At 41.9% G+C, this 12,459-nt stretch overlaps 1 protein-coding gene across 12 annotated transcripts in view; it reads right to left on the bottom strand.

Annotated features, from left to right (window-relative positions):
• MARK3 (microtubule affinity regulating kinase 3) overlaps positions 1-12,459 on the bottom strand; it is a 113,490-nt gene that overhangs the window by 43,809 nt on the left and 57,222 nt on the right. For 11 of the 12 annotated variants that reach the window (XR_007137189.1, XM_047797265.1, XM_047797267.1 and 8 more), the window contains 2 exons: positions 6,729-6,777; positions 2,863-2,928 (listed from right to left, as the gene is read on the bottom strand). Coding sequence is in view for 11 of the 12 variants with exons in the window: in XM_047797265.1 (XP_047653221.1) it covers positions 2,863-2,928; positions 6,729-6,777 (115 nt within the window). In the remaining variant the exon portion in view is untranslated. The remainder of the gene's footprint in view (positions 1-2,862; positions 2,929-6,728; positions 6,778-12,459) is intronic. The other variant, XM_047797276.1, reaches the window with a different exon arrangement.

Below are 12,459 nucleotides of genomic sequence, written 5' to 3'. Positions count from 1 at the left end.
TTAAATAAAGGGTATGACTGCATAATGATTTTTTAAAAGCAATTATATTGATAAGCTACACTACACAATTCATTTGACTATGATTAAACGTCAGCTAAGTAAAATGTCAACATTTTCTATAAAAATGACCTATCTGCAGAATAACATATGTCAAAACAAGTGGTTAAAAAGTGAAAACGAAGATATCATATGAAACAGTTGACTTAAAAAAAATTTTTTTAATGGATTAAACCCGGTAGTTACAGAGTAACGCAAAGTCCAAGTCTGTCAATATAATTTTGAAATATTTTCATAAATTCAAATGCAATATAAACCTCTTAAGAGATTCTGGAACCATAAAGTCATACTCACAATTATCAAACCAGGAATGTAACCCATATCTCCCCCCCCCTTATTAAAAATGCCCTAGGGAGTTCCTGTTGTGGCTCAGCAGTAACGAATCTGACTAGCATCCATGAGGATGAGGGTTCAATCCCTGGCCTTGCTCAGTGGGTTAAGGATCTGGCGCTGCTGTGGCATAGGCCAGCAGCTGCAGCTCCAATTTTAGCCCTAGTCTGGGAACTTCCATGTGCCACAGGTACGGCCCTAAAAAGCCAAAAGAAAAAAAAAAAAAAGCATTAGCACTCAGACTGCTGAATTGAAAACCTCAAAAGGCTATTATTTATTAGGAGAAAAAATAGCAAACAGTGGCTCTAAGGGCCCATGTGGTTGATGAAAGGACACTGGACAGTTCAGAAAGCCCTTGGTTCTAGTTCAGATGCCACGAACGAGTGAAGAAACTGCTGGCCTGGAACAGCCTTTCAGAGCTTTAGGTTCAACAGTAAAAATTAACTGCCCTGGATGATGTCTAAGACTCTTTCCAATTCTGAAATTTTATTTTTGTACCTAAATGAAAAATACCAGGCTGGGAAGGAGTTGGTAGCCAATTTAATGAAACTTTCGTTGTTCAAAAGGGTAAATGGATTCACTGTAAAACAGCAGTCCCTTGTTGAGCCGATTAAACCAAATGGCCCAAGCCAATAAACCACCACCACCACCACCGATGAGTGCTGTTACAATGCTGAGCTATGGCGCCGAGGCCTCAAAGGAAGCTGACTTGTGAGGTCACACTGCCACTGAGGGGCCCTAGCTGGATTGAAGCCCATCCTCTCTCTGGACAGACACTTCTCAGGTGGTTTTAACTTCCCTACAGAGCTATCTCTATGAACCTGGGACCTCAAATAAACGGGGACAGAAAGCCATGACTAACTGACCAATCAGCAGAAGCTATATGATGTCAGCAGGCCGGGGCTCCAGGACTGGCAATGTGACCACAATGAGATTTCCCAGGCTGCATTCCCTCAAGGGTAAAAGCCCCCCCTCATTCACCGCCTGGCCACATCACGGAGTCATTGTGAAAGTCAAAGACAAGGTAAGAGAGAAAAGCACCTGCGCACTGCAGAAACCACGCAAATGAAAAAATCGTGAACTGTAAGATGAGTAGAGAACATTAGAACTTCTTGTTCTACAATTAATCTTCCGTTCTTCCCAAGTCCTCAATTGTGAAAATCCCAACTAAATTCTCAAACCGCACATTTAAAATATAAAACACACAACTAATAATGAATTAGAAGTATGAAAAAGTGGTGTCGGGGGTGTGCCTGCTTTGCCCACAACAGGTTTACAGTATCTTATTAAATGGTTAACACACTACAGTGAGGCGGTGGGTGATTCAATCTTCTGTCTCCAGGTTCTGCATCCTGGCTCAACATGCTAACAACTATAATTAACGACTATAATTAGAACAATTTAAGCTATACTGTAGAGTTAAACAGGGTCTTGTCCCCAGGAGTTTGTAATTTCATAATTCAGTTCAATTCTTATCTGTTGAGTATCTCTTATGTGCCGGCCACCATGCTAGAGGTGGGGACACATAAAGACAAACAAGAAAGTTTCAACCTTTCACAAACAATGAAAACTTCACATGTGGTCCAGACTATAAGCATAGCCCAACCATAACCCTAAAATGAGAATCTTCGTAAAAAATGTTATAACACTCATTTCGTAAAAATATCTATAGGCAAATAATTACCAGTCCTTAGTCTTTAAGGAAACCTAACCATATACACTGTGACCACCGTGTCTGGCCTTGGAAACAGATGGACACCAGGGACATAAAAATTTGATAAAGAAAACCGTCTTACACGCAGTACACATTTATTTCAATGAGGCTAAGGCACTGATATTTTAAAAATCCAAGCAGTTGGAATAAATAAAATGTGCTATTTATACAAAGGAATATTATTCAACCTTCACAAGGAAGAAAATTCTGATGCAAGCGGTGACATGGTTGAACCCCGAGGACATTATGCTGAGTGAACCAGGAAATCGTGAAAGGACAAATCCCGTCCGATCCAACCCATATGAAGTATCTGGAGCAGTCACACCCCCACACACAGAAAGCAGAATGGGGCTGCCAGGGCTGAGAGGAGGGAGGCGGGAGTTACTGCTTTACAGGGACAGAGTCTCCCTTGGGAAAGCGAGCAAGCTCTGGAGATGGATGGCAGCGACAGCAGACAATGGGAACATACTCAATGCCACAGGACTGCACATGTGAAACGGTTCAAATGGTAAATTCCATGTGACATACACTTTACCACAAAAACAAAACCCAAGGACTTGCGTTTTACCAATTAATGATGCTAATAGTGAAACAGGTTAACAGTAACCCACAAAACTGCTAGGAGTTAGTTTTTCTGATTCTCATCCTTGTATAGCATGATGCTGAATATTAGGTGACAGTTTAATAACTATCCAGGTGGACAGTGTGGCTGTTCATTCTTCTAAAAGGGAAGAAAGAAAAACAATTCGAAAACTGCTTACCTCCGCTTGCATACTCCATGATTAGGTAGAGCGTTTTGTCAGTTTCAATGACTTCGAATAACTTCACTGGGGGAGGGAGAAGATACAGGAGAAAAAGAAACAAATGTCTGTATGCACACACCATGAGATAAACTCCAAAAGTAACCTTTTCCCTGGTAAAGATTTTAACAGCTAGCCCTCTAAAAAATGCTTTTAGGAAATTTTACTACATATTACCACAGAAAAGATTTTACAAAAATATGGAATTTCTTAAAAATAAAGATTATTTCTGGGTGCTCAAACTATGTAACTTTAGGATGCACTCAGCAGTCTAGTGAAGTGTATCTGCTCTGATTTCACCTCTCTGAACTGCATCTATACTGCCAAGCTACTGCCCTAGAGGCTCAAGCTTTGTACCTCAGGAAAAGTGTTATTTTGCCTTCAACATGCAAGAACTGCCTAGATCTATTCTACTCCTACAAGTGCAGGTCCATTCACTTGTCATTATGGTTCTAAGGATATATTTAACTCCACTTCGGACTTCTGCTGCTTAGGAAACATCACAATTCTTAGAGAACGAGGTTCTTTTAGTTTTCTATTCTGAAGCCAGAGATGGCAAAGTAGATCATACTATAAATAATTAAAAAATATGTATCTTTAAAAAGAATTATTTCCAGTGGGTCAACGTGACTTTGCTAGAGCAGTCTCTTGTTACAGACAGAAATAATATTTCTAGGAGTTCCTGCTGTGGCGCAGCAGGGGAAGGATCTGGTGTTGTCTCTCTGGTGGCAAGGGTTTAAACGGCCCCTGCACAGTGGGTTAAGGATCAGGTGTTGCTGCAGCTTTGGTGCAGATCGCAGCTGGGGCTCCAATTTGATCCCTGGCCCAGGAACTTCCATATGCCATGGGTGTAGCTGAAAAAGGAAAAAAAAGGAAGAAAGAAAGAATACTTCTATTACTGCTAATTCATAAAACTATTACAATTCAATCAGATATATACATTTTAAAACAAAACTGAAGGAGTTCCCGTCATGGCTCAGAGGAAATGAATCTGACTAGCATCCATGAGGATGCAGGTTTGATCCGTGGTCTCGATCAGTGGGTTAAGGATCTGGCATTGCTGTGAGCTGTGGTGCGGGTCACAGACTTGGCTCAGATCCCACATTGCTGTGGCTGTGGTGTAGGCTGGCAGCTACAGCTCCGATTCAACCCCTAGCCTGGGAACCTCCATATATGCACAGGTGCGGCCCTAAAAAGACCAAAATAAAATAAAATAAAACTGAAGTTAATTTCTAAAGCCACCAAATCACTATTTTCTGTGTCTATTTTAGTAAAACATACAATTAATTTAGCAAAAAAGGGATGGGGGAGAGAGAATGCTAGTCTCTTGTATTATTTTATTGGGTTACTTTATCGGGTTATTTTCCGATACACTTTAATATAGAGTATTAGATAGTATTGAGTGGCTCACACATGGAGTTCCCATTGTGGTGCAGCAGAAAAAAATCCGATTAATATCCATGAGGACGCAGGTTCGATCCCTGGCCTCGCTCAGTGGGTGGGGGACCTGGAGTTGCCCTGAGCTGTGGAGTAGGTCGCAGACTCTGCTTGCATCTGGAGTTGCTGTGGCTGTGCTACAGGCCTGCAGCAGTAGCTCTGATTCCATCCCTTGCCTGGGAACTTCCTTATGCTGCTGGTGTGGCTCTAAAAAGCAAAGAAAAAAAAATATGTTTGTCAATATGTTTGTCGAACTGGTGACTCCAACTATCACAGCATTTTTAAGATGATACATGTTCAGGTTGTCAAAAAATTATTTAAAGAAATTTAAGGGATATATGCTGGTAAATCATCAACATATAAATAAAACCTTTATAAACTTCCAATACAAATATTGGCTCCTCTGGAAAAACAATTTTAATCCAATAGGAACTTAGTTTTTAAAAATTTACATCTATTTTCAGGTATGTCAGTTAGTAGTAAGCAGAGAGAACTCTAATCAGGGTACAACTTAAGTATTTAAAAAACAAAATAAATATATTTAAGTCAGTGTTTTTTTTTTGTTTTTGCTTTTTAGGGTCGCACCCATGGCATATGGAGGTTCCCAGTGTAGGGGTCTAATCGGAGCTACAGGCACCCGCCTACACCACTGCCACAGCAACTTGGGATCCAAGCCTCGTCTGTGACCTACACCACAGCTCATGGCAACCCGGGATCTTTAACCCACTCAAGGAGGCCAGGGATCGAACCTGCCACCTCATGGTTCCTAGTCAGATTCGTTTCCGCTGCGCCTCGACAGGAACTCCAGCAGTGATATTTTTTGGTGGGAAGTTAGAACATGAAATCTGGAGTTGGCTAGCTAACCCCAAAGGATTGAAATAAAATATGAAGGTTTTCTTTCTACAATTACATTCCTATTATTTTTCATATTTCATTGGTTCCAAGACAGAATTTTCCACATTTTAACTAACATCACTGACAAGGGGATAGTGGCTTGTTAGCGTTCTCTGAGTAGCAGTATGTAACACAATGGTGTCTTTTAAACAGTGGCAGCTCAGAGTAAATGGAACAGAGTATAAGTTTCTCCTCCCTGTTGCTCCATTTTACTCCGTTCTTGTGCCTCAGTAAGTCTTGCTAAGACGTCCTTGACATCATAGGCGTCACACTCCCAACTCCTAGAACCGATTTTAATAGTAAACTGATACAGCTCGTTGTCTTAAGAATGTTTCTACTCTAGAAATATTTTTAGGTCATAAGAGCTATCGCTGCATAAAAAAGCGATATATCTATATATATCGCTGTATACATTATTTTGAAAGCTCTGTACTACGTGTAGAATCACAAATATTCACTGAGATGTCTGTACATGAAGGTCAGTTTTCATCTTGTTCTGACAATTGTGATGAGGTCAGAACCATGACCCTTCCTCATCTTTTGTTTTGTTTGTTTGTTCGTTTGTTTTTTAGGGCCACACCCATGGCACACGGAGGTTCCCAGGCTAGGGGTCAAATCGGAGCTACGGCTGCTGGCCCACACCACACCAACACAGGATCTGAGCTGGGTCTGCAATCTTAACCCACTGAGCAAGGCCAGGGATCAAATCAAACCACATCCTCAGGGATACTAGTCAGATTCATTACCACTGAGCCACAATGGGAACTCCGACCCTTCCTCATCTTTAAACCCACCTTGTTTGCAGCACAGAGCTGTGCACACAGAGGACACATAAAGCACATCTGTGTTGTATGAAACAATTTACATCAAAATTCAATTAGATGGCAAGTATCCTGTATCTCTTTTGGCCACCCTGCAGCATATGGGGTTCTCGGGGCAGGGATCAAATCCAAGCTGCAGTTGCGACCTACACAACAGCCTCGGCAATACTGGTTCCTTTAACTTGCTGTGCTGGGCCAGGGATGGAACCTGCATTCTGCTGCAGAGACACTGCCTATCCTGCTGTGCCACAGTGGGAAACCTCTGCATCTTTTAAAATATGACTCAATGTACCAGCATTTTCTCAAGAACATACATAGCAAGGGCAAAAGGTTTTATATCTTTGAACATCTTGACTCTGACTTACTACAATTCCCTCTTTTCTATGTAAGAATTAAGCACAATTATAATATTCTCTAATATATTAAAATTAGAAAATTCTAATTTGATTACAGATGTTTCTATTGAATTAAAGCTTTAAATTCTAACGTTTACTACCTAAGCTTTTAACCTGTCTTTAACATTTCAGTAAGTTTACACAAATGACCAACAATTTACATACAGGTGCGCCTGGGCTGGGAGACTGGAGGGCTCTCCGGTCCCTCCTGGCACGTGCGGCCAGCTTCATGACATTCTTTACATTTAGACACAGAAGAATTTAAGAAAGCAGAAAGTACCTATGTTTGGATGATTTAAAATCTTCATTATTCTTACTTCTCTGAAGAGCTAAAAAACAAACACACACAATCCCCCCAACACAGGTTATTAAACAGTATATTCCACAGCGGCAATATAAACCTACCCTTTCTCTTAGATAACTGATCACTGATAATACTTAGTAGTCCACATCTACTAAAGACATGGAAGTCTGGGGCAATCATGAAGTAGTTTTGTGACCTAATACTAAATGCTTCCATTTTATCTTAGGAACAAGCAGAGATCCCAGAGGAGGGCGCGGTCACAATCTGAATTATATTCTGCTTCCTTGGACACATAAGATCAGATTTATGTAGGAGTTTGTGATTAGACTTTGATTCAGTATCTACCGAGGGATTCTAATTCTACAAACTACAACTTGTATGGTCCCAGTGAACTGTATCATGAGTGCATTAGATTGATAATTCCAACTAATTCTATGAGAAGCTTTTGAATAAAATCACTTCAAGCTGTCTAGCGGACACACAGAATAAGGGGAATGCTAGATTGCTGCTGTACAAACATGTGATGTGAATTCAGAGGAGGGTCACGGTATTACGGCCTGGGCTAATATGAGAGTTCTTTTTTTTTTTGGTCTTTTTGCCTTTTCTAGGGCCGCTCCGCGGCACATGGAGGTTCCCAGGCTAGGGGTCTAATTGGAGCTGTAGCCACTGGCCTATGCCACAGCCATACCAGCGGGGGATCCGAGCCTCATCTGCGACCTACACCACAGCTCACAGCAACGCTGGATCCTTAACCCACTGAGCAAGGCCAGGGATGGAACCCGCAACCTCATGGTTCCTAGTCAGATTCGTTAACCACTGCGCCACGATGGGAACTCCTCTCTTATTTTCTAAGAGAAATTTTAGAGGCCATCCTTCAGGCAAGCAAGTGGAAAGCAGAAAAAGAGAGGGGAAACATCTTCCGAGGTCCTGCTAATCTTTCTGTGGGGAATCGGCCAGAACTAGTCTCCCAGGACATGCGACAGCCCACAGGAGGCAAGGCTGGGAGGAGCTTTGGCCGATGAGCAGCAGCTGGTTCTGGGAAGAGGTAATGGGTGACTCTCACTGCTCTCGTCCTTGTCCACCATGTCTAACCTAGAACTGAATCAGGAGCTAACAGCTGAAAGGCATGCGGGCATGGTATCCGACCTACAAACAGCTCAGAGCTTCTACAAAACATGCAAACAAGATGAACAGCCTTCCTGTCTAGAATCCTGGATCATCCCTAAAGGCAGGAGAGCTTTTAGCTGCAACATAAATGCCTCCTACTGCTGTTGTGGGCTTTACAACACTTTCTGTTCTGAGAAGACAGTCGCCCTGACAACTATTCAGGCCTTTTTTAGGGCAGCACCTGCAGCATAAGGAGGTTCCCAGGCTAGGGGTAGAACTGGGGCTGTAGCTGCTGGCCTCCGCCACAGCCACAGCAACTTGGGGTCCGAGCTGCATCTTCGACCTACACCACAGCTCATGGCAACACCAGATCCTTAATCCACTTATTGAGGCCTGGGGTCGAACCCACATCCTCATGGATGCTAGCTGGGTTCAATTCTGCTGAGCCATGACGGGAACTCCTTGAGGTTTTTTTTTTTTTTTTTGTCTTTTTAGGGCTGCACCTGTGGCATATGGAGATTCCCAGACTAGGGGTCTAATAGCTATAGCTGCCGGCCTACGCCACAGCCACAGCAATACAGGATCTGAGCCGTGTCTTCGACCTACACTACAGCTCACGGCAACACCAGACCCTTAACCCACTGAGCGAGGTCAGGGATTGAACCTGCAACCTTATGGTTCCTAGATGGATTTGTTTCCACCGTGCCACGACGGGAACTCCCTTTTTTTTCCTTGAGTTCTTTCTTAATTTCCCTCTGTCGAGCTAACAGAGAAACCCTAATTTCCAGTCCATGATAGCTGGACTTGCAGCTGTAATCTGCATCTCCCAGTTATTCCACAACTGCTAAATTAGAGGAGCACCAGATTGGTTATTATACCAACACGGTGCAGGCACTTAGAATGAAACTCTGACCATGGCCAATGGCAGCCTCTGCCCACCCTTCCAACCTCAGCTGTGGCTCCCGATTCCTCTCAGATATGACAACATATAAGCTCCTTCCTTCCTCAGTCTTTTCTCCTTTCGTCCTTCAAGTCTCAGGCAGATTCTCTAACAACCTGACCTCAATGTTTTACATGACAGCAATCTATTCACCTTTTTCCGAGAATGTCTTTCAAACTGCAATGATACATTTTTGTTTACCAGTTTCGTGTTACCTCCTCATCCACAGGGAGCGCTCTGTCTCCCTTTACTACTGTTAATCCTTGACTCCAAGCCTGGCACACAACAGGAACTCGTTCATTTGATAAATGCTTCCAAGAAAGTACTAACTATCAAGAAGTGGGGCTTGAGCCAGTCTCCTTACCGTTGTATTCCTTTTTGGTTTTGCTTTTTTTGCTTTTTAGGGCCGCACCCTCGGCATATGGAGGTTCCCAGGATAGGGGTCAAATTGGAGCTGTAGCTGCCAGCCTACACCACAGCCAAAGCAATGCCGGATCCTTAAGCCACTGAGCGAGGCCAGGGATCGAACCCTCATCCTCATGGATACTAGTAGGGTTTGTTAACTGCTAAGCCATGACTGGAACTCCTGTACTTGGCTATTTGAATGTCTTCTTTGGAAAAATGTCTATTCAGATTCTTTGTCCATTTTTCAATTGGATTTTTTTTTTTTGGTCTTCTTAGGGCCGCACCCGTAGCATACGGAAGTTTCCAGGCTAGGGGTCAAATTGGAGCCACAGCCACACAGGATCCGAGCTGCGTCCAGTACCCAGACCACAGCTCACAGCCATGCTGGATCCTTAACCCACTGAGGCCAGGGAATCGAACCTGTGTACTCATGGATACTAGTCGGGTTTGTCACCCCTGAGCCATGTTGGGAACTCCTTTTAATTTTTTATGGTTTTGCTACTGGGTTGTAGGAGTTCCTTATATATTTTGGATATTATTATTATTATTATTATTTTGTCTTTTTCAGGGCCACACCTGAGGCATATGGAGGTTCCCAGGCCATGGGTCTAATAGGAGCTATAGCTGCTGGCCTATACCACAAGCCACAGCAATGTGGGATCCGAGCCACGTCTGTGACCTACACCACAGCTCAGGGCAATTCCTGATCCTTAACCCACAGAGCAAGGCCAGAGATTGAACCCAAAACCTCATGGTTCCTAGTAGGGTTTGTTAACCAAGGAGCCATGATGGGAATTCTGATATTAATCAAACGTTTGCAAATACTTTCTTCCATTTTGTAGGCTGCCTTTTCATTCTGTTGACTATTTCTTTTGCTCTGCCAAGGTTATTTGTAGTCTCACTTTTTTTTTCTTCCCACCATACGTGTGGGGTGGAAGTTCCTAGGCTAGGAATCAAACCTGAGCCACAGCAGTGACAACGTGGAATGCCTAACTGCTAGGTCACTAGAGAACTCCTGCAATCCCACTTGATTTATGGTTTTGTTGCTTGGACTTTTCGTGTCACAACCAAAAAAAAAAAAAAATCCTTGCTAAGAACAAAGTCAAGGAGCTTCTTCCCTGTTTTCTTCCAGGTGCTTTATGGTTTCAGGTCTTCCATTTACAGTCTTAATCCATTTGTAGGTCATTTTTGTGGGTGGTATCTCTAAGACAGGGGTGCAGTTTCATTCTGTTACATGGGAATATACAGTTCTCTCAGAATTTAAAGGCCTTGATCCGTTTCCTTCCAGCTTACAGCGATGTGGATGATATTCTGTTACAGCCCTTTGTGCCCTACTTCCCCCTTGTCTCTCTCTTTAGAGGGAGGGCCACATCTGCAGCATGTGGAAGTTTCCAGGCCAGGAAGCAATGGCGTTGAAGCAGCAACGCTGGTTCCTTAAGCTACAGGACTACAAGAGAACTCCCCTGTGTGTTTTAAGTTCCGCATGTTTGTACTTTTTGTTTCTATTTTTATTGGTTCCTATTTTTACTGTTCAATCAGAAAATGCAGCCTGGAAAGACCTCTTAGTCAGGCTTATTAATCATATTAACAGGACCACTGCTTACAGTTGTGCAAGTTATGTGCTGCCCAACCCTGAAGAAATCATTTATTTTATAGTCATCATAGATTTGAAGAGTTATCACAATAATTTCCTGGCACATAGCTATGATGTATCCTAAGAATGAGATACTTGAAAAAATGCACAAATTTGTAATATGGGTTAGTGGAGTGCTTTTATTAAGATCTACAACGTTTTTTCTCTTTAAAATATATCATGCCTGGCCTGAGAGAGGCAAGTCTCCATTGTTACTCTTGTGTTTCTATTAATTTAGCTCAGATTCTACCTGTCATGTATTTTGGGGTTCTATTTATCATTTGTCATTCTACTATTAAAAAATAAAAATTTAGTAACACAGCACAGTAAACCAACTACACTTCAATAAAAATTTTAAAAAGATTAAACAATTTAAAATATGAAAATAAATTTAAAATAACTGCCTTTATATAAAATGGCAATTGTGAAAGGAACAGAATAACCACCTCTGAAGAACAAAGCGTGCATACGTGAAAACTCCGTACTGCAAGTCAGTGGGGAAAGGAGAAGTCAGGCTTTAAGTTGCAACACATAAGAAAAAACATGAAATTGGATTCCTACTTGACAATGCACACAACTTAATCTTTTTTTTTTTTTGGTCTTGTCTTTTTTTAGAGTCGCACCCATGGCATATGGAGGTTCCCAGGCTAGGGGTCTAATTGGAGCCACAGCAATGCCAGATCTGAGCTGAGTCTGCCACCTGCACCACAGCTCACAGCAATGCTGGATCCTTAACCCACAGAGTGAGGGCAGGGGTTGAACCTGAAACCTCATGGTTCCTAGTCAGATTTGTTTCCACTGTGCCAGGATGGGAACTCCACACAACTTAATCTTGTTGCTTAATCCAGGCAGATTAAGGATTATAAAACTTTAAGACAATAGAAAAAATATCTTCATGGCCCAGGCACTGAAGAATTCCTTAAAGAAGACAGAAAAGGTACAAATCATATTAATAAAAAAACCTGATAAATTAGGATGTGTTAAAATTAAGAATCTCTGCTATTCATCAAAAAAGAACAGCAAGAGAATGAAAAGATATACCATCAAACAGAAGTTATCTGCCACATATATCAGCATCCAGAATATATGATCTACAAATGATTAAGAAAAAAATCCACTGAAACTGAACAAAAGATCTGAAGAGGCACTTCAAAGAAGAAATAAAAGCCAATAAAAATATGAAAAGATGTGATAATCATCAGTAATCACAGAAATATAAAAAGAAAACCACAATGAAATATTTTTGTATCCACCAGATAGGCAAGAATTAAAAAAATCAGGCAAAATCAAATTCTGATGAGGAGGTGACATGAACTGAGCTTTATACTCTCCTGGTAGGAATATAAGTTAGCACAACTGCCTGAGAAACAAGTGGCTTCCCTAACACACAAGGATGTACCTGCCCTGTGAAGAGTAAGTCTGCTACTGGATATATATCCTTCAGAAACTCTCACACGACCACACCAGGACACACACAGGACAATGCACAGCAGTGTCTGTGGTACCAACAGCTATAAGCAATCCAAATGTCTGCGAACCAGATAACGGATAAATAAATCATGAAAGAGTCATATAATGGGGTACTACATAATCACAAAAATGAGCACAGTAGTGAAAATGAA

Source organism: Phacochoerus africanus, chromosome 9 (assembly GCF_016906955.1).
Source record: "Phacochoerus africanus isolate WHEZ1 chromosome 9, ROS_Pafr_v1, whole genome shotgun sequence".
Classification (NCBI taxonomy): Eukaryota; Metazoa; Chordata; class Mammalia; order Artiodactyla; family Suidae; genus Phacochoerus; species Phacochoerus africanus.
Note: the sequence above shows the minus strand (reverse complement) of the source record. Positions and strands in the feature narration are given on the sequence as shown.